The following is a 17241-nucleotide window of genomic DNA, read 5'->3' on the forward strand; positions in this document are numbered from 1 at the left end:
ATGAATGAATCTTTGTGATAGAAGATAGGATTGCATGACACTACATACATAGAAATAATAATGAATGGATAACTAAAGGAGATAATTCTGTTGCCCTTCTAGAAAAGAAATTATTCTTTTTCATAGGATCATAAATCTAGAATTATAAAGAACTTTAGCTATTATTTACTCTGACTCCCTCATTTTAGATGAAAAAAGCAAATCTGTCAGATATTTCTCACATTCTTTAGGACTAAGACCTTTATTAGTTAGGAGATGATTTTTTCTATTATGATTGCACCACATATAAACCCAAAACATAAAGCTATATGACCATATGTATGGCTATGATAATTATGAACTCCATTAAGGACCAAAATGAGGCTAAAGATAAAACCTTCCAAGCATCCTTCAGCCTGTGACTGAGGAAATCCCTATGCAGCACAATGGATAGACAACAAAAAAAGTGAAAATATTCTATTGTGATCCATACTCAGTCCCCACAGTTTTCTCTCTGCGTGCAGATGGCTTTGTCCACCACAAGACCATTGGAACTGGCCTGAAATCACCTCGCTGTTGAAAAGAACCACGTCCATTAGAACTGATCATTATATAGTCTTGCTCTTGCTATGCTACAATGATATCCTGGTTCTACTCAGTTTACTTACCATTAGTTAATCTAAATCTCTCTAGGCCTTTCTGAAATCATCCTGCTGATCGTTTCTTATAGAACAATAATATTCCATAACATTCATATACCATAACTTATTCAGCCATTCTCCAACTGATGGACATCCACTCAGTTTCCAGTTCCTTGCCACTATAAAGGGTTCTAGCTTAAATTTTCAAAAGGCATCTACAGAAGATGGAAATGAGATCAGATAACAAAAGATGGATGAAAAGATGTCTTTTTGGTCCTGTAAGAAGTATCAGAAGTGCTTGCTTATATTTTCAATAAGCTTCATCTGGGAAGAAATGCCTAGTATTCTTTGGCCTAGCTTTCCTAAAGTCTGGCCAATTTTGTCTTCCCTCCAGGCTTCTAGGGCTACCGCTAAGAGGTTGAGGTATCTTTTCTATCGCAATCAACTCAAGCTAAACACTGATTACAGATGTGATCCTTTCACTATTAGCTGCCAGTGACTAGAGCTCCCATCCATTTAACTAATTAGCATCAATTAGCTTTTACAAAAGGATGTTTATTTCAAGTATATAGCAAGAACAGAAGTATACACATATCACCCCAGTGTCTTAGAAGCACATTTTCCTCTTTACTTCTTCAGTCTCTGAAGAGAGTTGATTCAGACATAGCATAATCTCTGCATAGCATTGCTCCCACCCAGTTCACATTCAAATGTGCCATTGTTGATAGATGGTCCTCCCAACTATTACTATAGAGGGTCCTAAAGTTGACTTTTCACTCCTTGGATTATCAATATAGGGATAGCTGCAAAAGCCAACTTACTGGACTCCTAGATTCCTAGATGGCTTTTTCACCCAACCTTTTGAAACTCACAAAGTTGTGATTTTTAATCCTCTACTTAAAATAAAAGTTCAAAAAACCAAGGCCAGAAAAGAATCAAAGTCCGTATTCACACATTAATCTTGAATAGGGAAAAGGTCTGAGGTTTCTTGTAAGATTACTTATTTCAAATATACTTGGCCCTCTACATCTCCCTCTTTCTTCACACCTTGTTGTAAGATTACTTGTTTCAAGTATATTGGTCCTCTACAGTTTCTCCCCTCTCATAGGACACCATCATCAACAGACTCAAAGTCATAGAAAAAACCCAACCCAGAGAAAGCCAAGGACAACTAATGCATTTTTGAAGGGACCCCAATTTTAGTTCCTCAACTGTAGCTAATCAAATAGGTTGCTATTCAACATATGGTTAGCAGAATAGAACTAGTTCAAGAATGTCTACAAAGGCTCCAAAATTTTTCTAAGGCACTTCTATTAAATGTCTTTACCACTTTCTCTCAGAAACAGGCTCTCTCTCCTCTTCTACATGGGGAGTTGCATCAGCCAAGTATACTAATGCACTTTTTTGCAGGCTCATAAGGACTGGCTCTATTGGATAGAATGTAAATAGCAATTGTTCCTGTTTTAGCCAAAGAACCTATATCAGATTGCTTAAAGCCTTGGGGAAAGGAAGGGAAAGAAGGGAAGGAGAAAAAATTTGAAACACAAAATCTTATAAAAATGAATGTTGAAAATTATCTTTATGTGTAGTTGGAAAAATAAAACACTATTGAGAAAAGGGCCAAGCTTTCCCACTATATCCAAAGCCATCTCTTCAAAGCCATGGATCCAGATGCATCAAGGAGAAAGTGAGAGTGGTGACTTCTCCCAGCCCTCCTTCACTTAAATCCAATTCATTTGCATGTCCTGGCATCACCTCCCTGATGTCATGGTCCTTTTCAACAAAGAAGGTCAAAGAAAAACTTGGAGCACTTTTTGAGGAGGTAGGATGATGATAACTAATGACAGACCCAATCAATTCATATTTTACTTTTATTTTCTCTGCAAAGTAAAATGAATTTTGGACTGGAAAAGCCAGAATAAAATATGGCTAATAATGAATTGATATCCAACATAAGTAGAGAGCACTTACATACTCTGGTTGAGTTCAAATTAACAAGCTCAGATAACCTATATATTAAAAAATGTAATTGCTGAGTTACTGTTCTTAATATCTGAAAGAGAATGGGATTATAGAAGGGGAAATGTCCAAGTTTTTAAAAAATGAAAGAGAATTTAGTTCACAAGCTATGAGTTCCATTAATTCCTAACAGAATCCTAAAGTCTATTATTAAAAGAGTTTTTAGCAAATATCTAAAGGAAATCAAAGAGATGAGTATATCTTTATTTAAGAACAGCTCAATCAATCTAACTTCATTTCCTTTTTTGTGACTCAGTTACTATGCCATAGAGCAAGGGATTGTCACTGATATAATTTATCTGAATTTTAGGAAAGCATTTTACAAAGTGTCTTATGTTGCAGGATCAATGCAGTTCAACGGAAAAATGTGCTGAATTTGGAATCAAAGGATCTTGACTTCAGCTCATAGTTCTTCTACTTCCTAATTATGTGAATTTAATCTCTCTGGACCACATCAGTGGATGGAGCATTGGGCTTGGAATCAAGAATTTCTGATCTCCATGAGTTCAAAACTGACCTCAGATACTTACTAGCTGTGTGACTCTAGAGCAAGCCACTTAAACCAAATTGCCTCAGTTTCCTCATCTATAAAATGAGCTGTAGAAAGAAATGGTAACTTGCTCCAGTATCTTTGCCAAGAAAATCCCAAAATGGTGTCACAAAGAGTCAAATGCAACTGAAATGACTGAACTGCAAATCAAAATGAATAGGGACAAAAAGATGGTTACAGCGAATAGAACACCAGGCTTGGAGTAAGAAAGATTTGAGTTCAAATCCAGTCTCAGACATTTGCTAAATGTGTGACCCTGGGCAAGTCATTTAACTGTTTACCTCAATTATTCATCTGTAAAATGGGGATATTAATAGCACCTACCTTCCAGAATTGTTGTGAAGATCAACTACAATAGTAATTATAATCTAAGTGGTGAAATAAAAGCTATTCTGAATCTAAAATATATTTTTACTTTAAGATTTCATTCACAAATTGGGAACAAATAAGCTACATTTGTGGAAACTTAGAAATGTTTCATTATTTATTATATTTGGGGACTTTCCCTAAGAAGACTCCTGAGGGGACAATAAAGCAAAAAAGAGTATTCGGGGGGTCAACCCTCAGTATCAGACTAGGTTCATGTAAGAGCAGATTCTTAGAGACTTTGGAACAAAGGTTACATACATTTTCTATTGTAAAATTTTTGAGTGTGAAATTGCTTATTGCTGTACAAACTGCAAGTTAGTCAAAGTAGTTCCCCTGATAGATATAGATATTGATATACATATAGATGCATGCATGTGTATTTATACATATATATATAAATACACAGAGAGAGAGTATGTGTGTGTGTTCTGTGATGTTTTTATATGATATATTTTCATTCATGGACCTAAGGGTTTTTGAGGCATAATTCTCAACTTTTTCATGGGACATAGTTCTCATGATGATTAATGTTTTTGCCCAAGTGAAGGTGATATTTTTTAGAAGGGATTTATTCAAGAATACCATCTCAAGAAATTATGGAGCTTTCAAAGAAAATTATTGGCTTTGACTTCTAGGTAGAGTGATAATTTAAAACTGTAACGTTTTTAACCCAAAGCCATCCCTTTCCCTAGCCTTTTTGGGGAAAGAATCTACTATTCCTAAAAAAAAAAAAAAAAAAAAAGCCAATCAATATGTGAAGTAGCGGGGAAGAAGGATGAAGAAATGCAAGAAATTTGCGAAGGAGATAAGGGGAAATGATTGCCTGTTCTTCAACCATTAGAACAAGCTGATTTCATATCAAGCATCAGATGCTATCTATTCGAACCAAAGCCCAGCAGTGGGACAACAGATGTACCCCTGATTCTCCCTCTAAAGAAAAAAGATATACCTACCTTTAAGCTTAGAAACATTTTCTCCATCACTTTTTAAGTCTAGACAAAAAAATAAGACAATAAATCAAGCCCTAATTGAAAGCCTTTGCTGATTTAGGAGATGTAAATACACTGACAATTCAGCTGCAAGAATGAGCTGGTTGTAGTAAACCTCTGCCACAGGCAAGACATTCAGCCTCTCTCCTTCTCAGTTTCCTGATTTGTAAAGTGAACATAATAATAAGCAGCATTTCACAGTGTGGTAGAGAGGACCAAAGGAAATAACAAACTTAAAGCACTTTGCAAACCTTAAAATACAATAGAATTGTTAGCTACTAGTTATCATTAAAATACTGATCTTCATAACGATCTTCTGATATCCTCCCTCCCCAGAAATGTTTGCAGGCTTTAGCTGAGGATCCTACTAAAAGTCATTGTCTTGTAGAAAACCAAGTTGAGCTATTTGCAGGTTGATTCGAAAGCCCTGTCTACAATATCACCATCAACATCCCTATTAATAAATATTTCCATCAGCTTAGTCCTAAGAAAGACATCATCAAGATGGAACAAATAAAAGACAGCATGACAAAAAAAAAAAAAAAAAAAAAAGACCCAATAATGAAGTCAAGTGCCTATGTTTGAACTGCTAAAAAAAAGTTCAACACTATTCTCTTCCATATTTTTTTTACTTGCATTGGATTTCTACAACTTTGAAAGTCTTCAAAGTTCTTTCCAGCCTCTAGCCTTAAATGATACTGACTTGCAATGATGTCTCAGAAACACAGGCAAAAAGCACAGATTGCTTAGCAATTCAGTCCAATTAATTTTTATTAGGTTTTTACAAAGTAAAAAGTTCTGGAAATTGGCATGAGGAATCCCAATAAGGAAAGCAATGAGGATTGTGCTGGGAAATCAAGTGATCCTTAAGTTAGTTTAGAATGGAATGACTGAGACATAGTCATCTCACCTCACTGATCAGCCAATAAGCATTGATTTTAGGGCCTGCTAAAGCCCCGGAAAGCACTGGAAAATAGACAGATGATACATGCATACATACATACAAAGGAACGAAGGAAGGAAGGAAGGAAGGAAGGAAGGAAGGAAGGAAGGAAGGAAGGAAGGAAGGAAGGAAGGAAGGAAGGAAGGAAGGAAGGAAGGAAGAAAGGAAGAAAAATATTTTTCTTCCTCTTTTTCCTTTCTTCTTTCTTTATATATATACATATATATCATTATGTTTGTCAGAGATAAGGAGTGGTACTTTCAAATATATGTGTTTATATATATTTGGTTTTATATATATGCATATACATACATTTATACACACACATACTTCATTTAGGTTAAAGAAATATGTGTGTGTATGTCAAGGAAACGATATATATATATATATATATATATATATATATATACGTATACACACACACATATATATATATATCTGCTTGCTAAGTTAAGAAGTGGTATTTTACACATATATATTGTATATTATGTACATGTATGTTTATATATATAATTTTATATATGTATGTGTATAGGTGCATATAAACATACATACATACACACATACAATATTAAAGAAAAGCACTCTTCACCTCAAATAAGTAGGGGATAGATTAACTCTAAAACAAATACAAGATGGGAAAAACAAGGCAGCTAGATGGTACAATAGATAGAGAATTAGAACTAGAGTCAGAAAGATTCATCTTCATTACTTCAGATGCTTCCTAGCTGTGTGACCCTGAGCAAGTCACTTAGCCCTGTTTGCCTCATTTTCTTCCTCTTTAAAATGAGTCGGAGAAGACAATGGCAAATCCTCCAATATCTTTGCTACGAAAACCCCAGATGGAGTTACAAAGAGTCACTCATGACTGAATAACAACACGTGTCAGACACTGTGCTAAGTGTTTCACAACTATTTCTCACAACACCTCTAGAAGTAGGCTCTATTATTATCCCTAGTTTATAATGAAAGAAACTGAAGCAGGTAGAGTTTGAGTAGCTTGCCCAGGGCCAAATTTTAACTCAGGTTTGACACCATTCAAAATACTCTATCCACTACATATGAGGAAGGTATAGTGGGTGGCTATGAAGATAGTGGTGACTATCCACTTGAAAATGATCTGAAGGAGTCTAATGTTCTATAAACTCTAAAAGTCAATATTGTGGGATAACAACCCCCCAAAAAACTATGCAAATTTTTAAGACCTCTTAATAATTTTTGGGTTTAGCCATCACATTTTTCCCCAATAAAAAGAACTGCCAAGATTTTGAAGAATATTCAGTTGAATCTAAATCAATGTGGATGTGACAAACAAGATGGAAGACTAGACATTTACTCCAATTCTTTCAACCTCTCAAAATTGTCCAAAATAAGCATTATGCACAAAAATTAAGCAATTTCAATTCCTCCATGTTTTAAGACAACAAAGACTCAAATGAGATAAAGTCAATGTAGCAGATCTGCCCAAAGAAACTAACTGTTTTTCATCCATGGAGTAAAGCTGGTTATGAAAAGACATAGACATGGTCTTTGAGGTCATCCTTGTTTCTATTTCACTACCTTTAATGTCATCTTGTCTAAGTCAGCCTTGAAGCCAAAAAGCCAGCTTAAAATCCCACTTCAGATACATCTTAGTTACATAACTCTAGACAAATCACTTACATCTCAGTATTCAAGCCAACCCTCTAAGACTGTAAATTGCAGGAAAGATGCCAATGTACATCAATTGGAGAGTTTTCCCTCCTAGAAATATCTATAATAATGAAATCACAATTCTAGTCCCTACCATTATACCTCTCAAGCTATAGATTTATGTAAACATTTTTATTACCAAAAAAGGTATGACCATAGCTATATCATAAAAGATGAGATATATACAAAATTCAGCTTATGATATAGCTGAATTCCAGCTCCCCTGAACATCTGAGGTTCATATGAATGAATACTTCTCAAATTTGCTCTTAAAGTGAGAAATGGATATATAATCATCATAATAAAAAATAAGTTATGATGGTTTTTTCCTTTGTGGATGGCCCACTACTCTATTTGCTTATGTAAAAAAAAAAAAGTGAATAGTTAACCAAGTTTTTTTTTTTTTACTGTGTTAATGGGGTATTTCATCTTAACTGAACTGAAAAGTAAACACTAGAAGATACAGTTCATCAAAGAGTAGACATACAGAAGGATAACATAGTACAAAATCCTCTGACCTGAATACACAAACTGATAGGGAGCAACTGGACCTTTTGAAGAGAGAGGTCAAATCAGATGTATTTTCAAAGACCCCAGGAATGAAAGATGACATGCTAATCAAATGAAGAGAGAAATGTAACCCAAACTGATCTTTTGCTTCATTTCTTCGGTGTTCATTCTTTTTTTTTAATATTCTGTTTTTTTATTATTATAATAACTTTTTATTGACAGAACTCATGTCAGGGAAATTTTTTACAACATTATCCCTTGCACTCACTTCTGTTCTGATGTTTCCCCTCTCTCCCTCCACCCTCTCCCCTAGATGGCAAGCAGTCCTAGATATGTTAAATATGTCACAGTATATCCTAGATACAATATATGTGTGCAGAACCAAACAGTTCTTTTGTTGCACAGGGAGAATTGGATTCAGAAGGTAGAAATAACCCAGGAAGAAAAACAATAATGTAAAAAACAGTTTACATTCATTTCCCAGTGTTCTTTCTTTGGGTATAGCTGCTTCTATCCATCATTGATCAATTGAAATTCAGTGTTCATTCTAAAGAGAACAGGAATCCTTCCTTATTTTATGCTGTGACAATGGCTTTGTCACTTAAAATAACCTACTGATAAATATTCATAATCATGTGTGAGGAAAAATATTCAGAGAATTGATATAACAATTCTCTATACTTTGTCTAAAAAAAAGTTATTTAGGCTGTACCAAGGATATATTATGGAGATAATTGTTATGAGGTATCTATGTACCTAATTACTATCAATCAACAAGCATTTATTGTGTTTATTCACTTAAACCTAGTTTATCTTAGTTTTCTTATCTATAAAATGAACTGAAGAAGGAAATGGCAAACCACTCCAGTATCTCTGCCAAGAAAAACCCCCCACTGGAGTCATGGAGAGTCAGACACTACTGAAATGACATATACCAGTGATACATGGTAGGGTGGTGGAGTGCATAGAGAGCTAACCTCCAGAGGAGGAAGACCTGGGTTCAAATCTTGCCTCTAACACAGACTGATTATGTGACTGTGAGCAATTTACTTAAACTCTCGTTTAACAATTCTCCATATTGCAGGGTAATCTGCATTGGTAGAGGAAATTCCCTATACCAATGAAATCACAAATCCAATCTCTATCCCTATTACTAAGTGCCAGGTACTGTTTTGCAAAGTAAAGCAAAAATAGTTCCTGTCCTCAAAGAGTTTACATTCTAATGAAGGAGAAAATATCTGTGTAAATAGGTACATAGAAGATATACATAAAGATGATGGAAAGTGATCTTAGAGGAGAAGGCCCTAGCAATTAAAGGGGAAAGAAAATAGTTCCTGCAGAAAAAAATGGCACTTTGTTGGAAAAAATGGATAAAGTTTTGGACTTGGAGTCTCCCGTGTCCTGAGTTCAAATCCTGCCTCAGATATTTACTAGCTGTATAAATAGTAACTGGGCAAGTCACTACTAACTCAATTTCCTCATATGTAAAATGGGAATAATAACAGTTACTATCTACCAATGTTGTTGTGAGGATTAAATGAGATGATATTTGTAAAACACTTTGCAAACCACTAGATAATCAATGTAGTGGTTTGTATTTGTATCACTTAGAAACATGTTTCATACATAGAAAGCCCTCAAAGTATTTTTCATTTATTCATGGTGATTCACTTTCTCTATATTGTTAAGGAAGGAGGCAGGGATATATTCAGAAATGAATTCAATTTTCTTAAAGTGATATGTAAAGAAAACATTTTAAAAATAAAGTTTTTAAAGCCCTATGTAAAAATCAGCTCTAATTGAAGAAAGTTATAAGTGCACTCTAGCACCACCATCAGTCAAGTTTTCGCCTAAAGTCCAAGTGGTCTAAAGGGAATCAGTTTTCTTCCTCAATTCATGTTAAATATATGTACATATATTATCATGTTACCATGAAATTCTCAAGATAGGAGGAATAATCAGACTAAAGAGCACAGTTAATTTTCAACTTTATATTTTTATATGACATTTTAATTCCCAAACTGGCTTCTCTTCATATCCAGGACATAGGTATAATGTAAGAGAGATTCATGTGGTCAAATTCAAGTGCACACAATGAGGTAATGAATGTGAATGTGCTTTGAAATGTGCTCACCTCAGTCTCATAGAATCTTGAGTTTCCTTTAAAAGTCAATTTCTGATACCTCCTACAAGCAGCCTATCCTGATTTCCCCTCCATTCTATCCTAAACCCAGACAAACCTGGAAATCACTTTTTTTCTGCCTTTTGTATTTAGTTATCTAGATACATATTTCTTTGCAATAGAATATATTGTGAGTAGGCTTCTTCATTTTTATCTTTATTTCCCATCCCCTGGCACACAGTTGCCATTTATTTAAAAAAATGATTGTTGAATTGAAATGAAAGAAAAAAGTACACAGTTCTATACCAATGCAAAATTATATTATTTTGAGGCCATCCTCACCCATCAGGTTGTGGTATTTCACTAAATGCAAACTCCTTTCAATTATCTAAACAACCATAATTTGGAGTGTGAATTGTTTTTGTTCACTTTGTTTTTAAAATGTTTTCTTTACATATCACTTTAAGAAAATTGAATTCATTTCTGAATATATCCTTGCCTCCTTCCTTAACAATATAGAGAAAGTGAATCACCCTGAATAAATGAAAAATATTTTGAGGGCTTTCTGTGTGTGAAACATTGTTTCTAAGTGATACAAATACAAATAAAACAGTCTCTATAAGAAAGGAACATTCCATAAATCAATACATACTATGTTTACTTCTTTTTTCTGTTTTTTATCTTTCCCATGATTTCTTTTGTTCTAATTTTTCTCTGTCAACATAATTCATAAAGCAATTGTGTTTAAAATATATATATACATAAATATATAAATAGTTGTTTTAAAAAAGAAACATTCTGATTGAGGGAAATAAAACATAAAAAAGGAGAGAGGATACACATGGTATCATGATTTGAAAATAATAAGCAAATGATATGGACATTTAGTTCAGAACAAAATAAAGCATTACTACATGAATTATATAATAGATTCCAAAACTGAAGGAAAAAAACCAACAATTCTAGACTAGCAAAACTGCTATTGACCATCATTAGTGTGATCAGGTAGGTTGATTGTTTTGTGCAGCTATTTGCAGAGCTAGTTCTAGAGATCTATGTTTTCAGTTCTTCCAAGATGTTATGATCTAAGGAGAGATATGGTCATTGTTGTCCTGTCTGTGCTCTGCTCTGTGATTGATCACAAGGACTCTTTTCTGCCCTAAAACTGTGACCACACTACATGTTTTTGTTATATATTTGTAACAAATATGTTACAAATATTTGTAACACATATTTGTGTTAAATATTTGTAACTACACAAATTTGTTACAGGGCTTTATTTTTCTATCTTTATCATTTGGCCAGGGGAGATGAAAGGGAGAGAAAACAGATTTTGGTTAATTTTTTTTTAATTAAAATTTAAATTTTGAAAATAAAATAAATTAAGAATATAAAATTTAATTTAATTCAAATTTTCTTTAAAGAACAGATTCTATCTGGGATGAAAATTAATAAGTTAATAAGCTAAGTAGCACTTCAAGAGAGGAGTGGTCACCTTATGAGGGTGTTGTCATTAATTTGTTACATCTGGAATGCATTATATAGTCTTTTAGAATCTGTATTTTAACATATTGTCATTCTAAGTTATATTGCTCTGTGTTTCTTATGTCTCTTCTGGATTTTATAGAAGTATTCATGATTTAGAGTTATTTTATGACCTGTTATTTTGCTAAAAGCTATTCATTATTTCAAGTAATTGTTTTGTTAATCCTTTTGTATTTTCTACATAAAATATATCCTCTGGGGGGGAAGGGGAATAGATTCTCATATAGTTGAATCATGGGGTTAAAAGGAGAGGGGGGGATTTGGTTATCTCTCAAAGTCTATAATTATTTTATTTAATCAATCATTGAAGTATTTATTAGGTGCTTACAAGTGCCAGACACAGTGCTAGGTGAGTTGGGAACTATGGGAAGTCACTAGAATTGACTAAGAAGAGGAATCACGGGCACATGTGTGCTTAAGAAAAATTCCTTAGACAGCTGCTAGAAGATGGAATGGAATGGCAAAAGACTGGAAGAAAGGATCTCAATTAGGGGAACTGTTCCAATAATCTGAGAGATTTAATATGAATCTGAAAGCTGTATTCATGGAGGAAGAGGGCCTTAGGCAAGAGATGTTATGAAGATAGAAAAAGCAATTTAGCAAATGAATAGGTGAGGAAGAAAGGTGACAAGTCCAGGATAATGCTGAGATAATTTAGGAGATTAAAAGGATTATGAACCTTCAACAGAAATAGAGAAGTTTAAAAGAGGAGGTTAAGGGAAAAGAAAATGAGTTCTGCTTTGGACAATTGAGTTAGAGATGTCTCTAGGAAACCCAGTTTGAAATGTCTGGTAGGTGTTCAGTGATACAGATTGAAACTTATCCAGACTCCAGCACCATAGACAAGGTGAGATTTGAATCTATGGGTAGCTGAATGGAAAGCCTGCTCTCTATCTGCTGTGCCATGCTGCTGAATTAATCCTGAGGGGTAGGGGTTGGGGTAGAGGTAGAGGAGAGAGTAGAAGGGCCAGTCCCTTGCTCAATAATTTATTTCAAATCAGACTTGTTTTCAAATCCTCCATTTTAAGGAGCACGGCCAAGCTTTGCTTCCTCTCCAGGCAGCACTCCAGATCCTCTAGACTTTCTGTGCCATGCCCCAGAAATCTCTCTCCCCTGGAAGTTTCATTCTGCACAATACTCTTTGGAAGTATCTGCCACCTCTAAAGTCTTTCCCTCCAATTGAATGTTTCCTCTCAGAATTACCATTTTAAGTAGGACATCCTACAGAGCCATGTCTTTATTTCTCTCCAAGCTGTTCCCCTGACTATCTGGACTTTTTCTACCATATCACTATACCAGGTACCTTCCTCACCCCCTGTCTTTCCAAACTGTATTTTATCTTTCTTTTTTTTTCCTTCTTAGATTATAAGCTTTCTGAAGACAGATTCTTTGTGCTTGTATTAGCACAGTCTCTGGAGTATGCTTAATAATAATAATAATTATTATTATTATTATTATCATAAATGCTTGTTTGCTTGGCTTCATTTAGTACTGATGCACTTTATTCCCAGAAACTTTTCACTTTGGTCTCCTCCTTTTTCCTAAGTAATTCTACATCAGGATTTCAGAACAAATGAAGAGGGATCCAAAGGCTCCCTGCCTAAAATCAACAAAGAACACCCATCCAAAGCTGACCTGTTATCACAAGGTGCAGGGCAGAGTTTTGCTGTTTGAATAACCCCTGGATGTCTCCTTCACCCCCACAGTTCAGATTTCAGCTCTAGAACAAATATTTGTTCCACTTCTGAACAAAGTTTGAATTTTTCCCCTTTCTTCTTTTTTAATTTTTTTTTTAAATAGAGCAACACCTCCCTGTCTCTCCTTTGAACTTGGCAGAGTACATAGGAGTGTAGTTCTTCCCACACTGGCCGCTCTGGGCGAAGCAGGCGAACAAAATGAAACGGCTCATGGGCTTCCTTCTCTTTTTATTACTTTCCGAAGCACGAAGCCTGGGTCTCCCTACAAATGGACTCCCTCATGTGAGTATTTCCAGAGTACCTTTCTGAACATCTGAGGCTCTGCTCTCTAAATTGCCTCCTGCTCTTGCTATTCATTAACTGAATTCTGTGTGGAGTGAAGCTTTCTCGTAAAATTCAGTCCACATTCTCAGACTGTCTCATGATTACTATGGAGAATTTTATATCTTAAAACATTAAAATGCTTTGCATGAGAGGTAAGCCGAATGAAATGCATTGTTCTCATTCATACACTAAGTGATGAAAGAGAAATGTGCTAGGAAAATCCATTTTCAAAGCACCAGTGTTTTTCATCTGTAAGGAAAAGCTGTGGTCCAAAGTTCCAGGCCCTCTGCACCTTAAGTGGCATGTGGGGACATTGAGCAGGGGGAGCAGGCTGGCAGAGGACTGAAGCTATTTTCAACCAACTGAGGCTCTCTTCACAGCTTTCTATATTGACAGAGTACATCAGCTACAAAAGTTTTTATCTGCTAAAAATACTATTCTGGTAGTTTTGCAACTAATTCACTACCTGTTTAGAAATGATCAATTTTCAAAATATACTTGGAAAATATGGCAGAGCTAAGGATTTTTAATTGATTTTTTTTCAATTAAAAGTATTTATTTTCTCTTCTTCTGACCTCCCCACCCTCTTACCCTTCAGATATGCATAGTCAAACAAACAAAATCCTAAATTGGAGGGTTTTAGCCAAAAATGTGTCTCTTTCTGCATGTGTAGATCATCATCTCCCCATCAGGAGATGGGTAGCTTTCTTCATCACTGGTCCTCTGGAATCATTGTTGGCTATTTCATGGATCAGAATTCTTTTCTTTCAGAATTGTTCATTTTTTATAATGTTATTATGATAGTAAAAATAACAATAATAATAATTCCTTGTTTCTGTTCACTTTATTCTGTATCACTTCATCTTTTTTCCTGGATTTCTCTAAAACTAACACTTTATCATTTCTTTTACCACATACCTTTGACCCAGTAATACTAGACCTATAACTCAAAGAGATCAAAGCAAAAAAAAAAAAAAAAAAAAGAGAGAGAGAGAGAGAAAGAAAAAAGAAAAGAACTTGTATCTATAAGAAAATATTTATAGCTTAGGTAAAGAAGTCAGGATTCCCAATTAATTGTTTTCCCATTTGTTCCTATTGCAGACAGTCACAATAACATTTTAAATTTCTTGGAAACTCATTGTTCCGGTCAATAATGTACATTTGATTTGGAGTCAATTCATAGACAGATATGTACAGTTTAGACACAATTTAAAATATCTAATTTTCCTGAGATCCACCCCCCAGTCTTTAGAAAATTTTGGCTCCAACTGATTTTCTGGCAAGCAATAAATTTTTTAGGCAGACAACTAAGACAATTGCCATGTTTATCTATTCACCTTCCTTTTATGATGGAGTATCCTCAAACACATCATCCTAGAAGACCTACGATCTTGTCGTAGAAATCAGACCAGCTGTTATGGCTCTCACAGAGACCATGAAAAGTGAGAGAAAAGACAGACGCTAGTGTTCTTCCAAAATGAAAGTTCTCCCAAGAAGAGAATAGAGACCTTTATTAATTGCGCCCTTAAATGCTTTCTAACCACAATGTTGCTAAGAAAACATATATGAAAACAAAAAGGAGATAAATCAGTATATGAAGGGACTATGAGAAAGTTGGGTTTAAGGAGAAACTTTAGCATTCTCAAACTGTCTCTCCTCCTGTCTGGGCAAATAGCTTATCATTCCTGTAAATTCTGTTCTCATAACATCTCAGTAGTCCTGAAGCTTCCTGGCCTCTGCCAGCCAATGAGCAGACTGGAATAGGGGTTTGTGCCAGGTCAAAATGACACGAATTACTGCAAACTGAGTGCGGACTGAGTAGGCCAGAATGCCAGGGAAAGTATAGATTGGAAATAACAAGCTATGCACAGACTAGGGATGTGATTATATGACCAAGGCAGGTATGATTACCTAGGAGATCACACCATTCCTTTGTTATATAATCATGGAAAAAACAGACTTTCTAGATCTTGGTTTGCTCATCTATAAATGAGGAGTTTGGACTAGAAGTTTTCCAATTCTAACATTATATGGACTTTCTCTAATATAGTTTCCAATTATTCCTAGACTTTCATAGGAAATTACAATATCAATAAAGATTTTTCTTTAACTAAGGATGAACCACTTAAAGCTTTCTAACAATAATGTCTGATATCTGTATAGCACTTTAAAGTTTAAAGCACCAATGATGGTGTGGAAGATTCTTGTAATGTCATAATTGTGAGATTTTATGTTTTAAGGGCTCTCAAGAAGTCAATTAGTACAGACTGCTGACTCTATATAATCTCATATTGTAACACTAAAAATTAATTGTCCTTTATTTTATTCTTGAGAGTTCAAAACCTTCCTCAGTAGTCTAGTCTAGAAGCTATTTCCCCATCTAGTCCCTATTAGAACTGTCTTATCTGTTGTCAGTGACTCAACTTTTGAAGTATTTCCTAAACTCTCTTTCAGTTCATGGACTATGAAGATTTGGTGGAACTGGATCCTGGAAAATCCTTTTTCCCTACTGAAAATAGAAGATATCAGGTACAATAAATGTGAAATCAAATAAGAAAACCAATGAAAGAGATAATAATCACCTTTTAATTCACTAGAGAACTCTGAAGCAGATTTAGGCTCCTTGAAAGTAAATATTATAGCATCCATCTATCACCAACACTGTTGAGTTATTTTCGGTCATGTTAGATTCTTTGTGACCCCATTTGGGGTTTTCTTGGCAAAGAAACTATAATAATCTGCCATTTCCTTCTCCAGTTTATTTTACAGATAAGAAAACTTAGGCAAACAGGGGCAGAGGACTTACCCAGGATCACAAAAAATAGTTAAATGTCAGAAGTCAGATCTGAACTCGCAAAAATGAGTTTTCTTGATGTCAAACTTAGTTCTATCCACTGTGGCACCTAGCTGCCCATTTATAACCATCCTTATACATAATTGATTTTTAATACAAGTTTGTTGAATGGAATTACTGAATGGTTAATTCTAGCTTCCACTCTATTTCTTATTTGCCCTCTACTATCACAAAGCCTAGACTCCAGCATTCTATTTCTAGTATTTATATATAAGGTTAAAAAAGAAGATACCTGTTACTTTTCATTTCCTTCAAAATGCCTTTTGTTATTAAAAAAATAAAATATATGCGATTAATTACTATTTGGGGGCATTTAAATTTTCAAAGACTTTTTTCATGCCTTAAAATGAAGGATTTCCTAACATCCAGGATGAAGTGTCCCCCTTTTCCACTGCTACTGGTCACAGAAGCACTGTAATAATAGGGATCTCTTGTCATTCCCAAAGCTTCCCCGTAATACTATCTTTTTGTCATTCTTACTGTGTTAGAAATGGAAATGACTTGACTTGTAGCTAGTGGCAGGAAGCATCCATCTATAGAAATACATAGAATGTAGGACTGATGAGAAAAGGAAGGAGCAAAAGTCATACTTGCCTAAAAGTATTTCACCATAGTTAAGTATACCTAACCCATTTTCTATGTATTCTCATGAAACTACTCTAATGGGAGCTGTAGTTCTGGAGCAAATGACAGCATCACAGAAAACGTCCTCAAGTCAGTCAGTTAGCCAATAAACACTTATTAAGTACATACTATGATTTAGGCAGACACAGAGCTATAAATAAAGGCAAAAACATAGTTCCTGCCCTCAAAGAGCTCATATTCTATTAGGAGAGGCAATGGATAAGTAATTATTTACACATAAAAATCTGTACAGTATAAATGGAAGGTAATTGCAGCAGGAAGGGACTAGCAGAAGGATGGATCAAGAAAGAATTCATTGAAATTTGAGTAAAGTCCTAAAGAAAGTCAAGGAAGTTGATAAAAAAGAACATTTCATGTCCAAA

At 34.7% G+C, this 17241-nt stretch overlaps 1 protein-coding gene across 2 annotated transcripts in view; it reads left to right on the plus strand.

The window, feature by feature from the left end:
- Window positions 1-13168: 13168 nt before the first annotated feature.
- Window positions 13169-17241, plus strand: part of ITIH2 (inter-alpha-trypsin inhibitor heavy chain 2) — a 43398-nt gene continuing 39325 nt past the window's right edge. Inside the window, exons 1-2 of one of the 2 annotated variants that reach the window (XM_023504689.2) lie at window positions 13169-13338; window positions 15835-15909. In XM_023504689.2, the coding sequence (XP_023360457.1) occupies window positions 13255-13338; window positions 15835-15909 (159 nt within the window). In that variant the 5' untranslated portion in view covers window positions 13169-13254. The remainder of the gene's footprint in view (window positions 13339-15834; window positions 15910-17241) is intronic. The other variant, XM_023504688.2, reaches the window with a different exon arrangement.

The sequence above is a fragment of the Sarcophilus harrisii genome, chromosome 5 (genome assembly GCF_902635505.1).
Source record: "Sarcophilus harrisii chromosome 5, mSarHar1.11, whole genome shotgun sequence".
Taxonomy (NCBI): domain Eukaryota; kingdom Metazoa; phylum Chordata; class Mammalia; order Dasyuromorphia; family Dasyuridae; genus Sarcophilus; species Sarcophilus harrisii.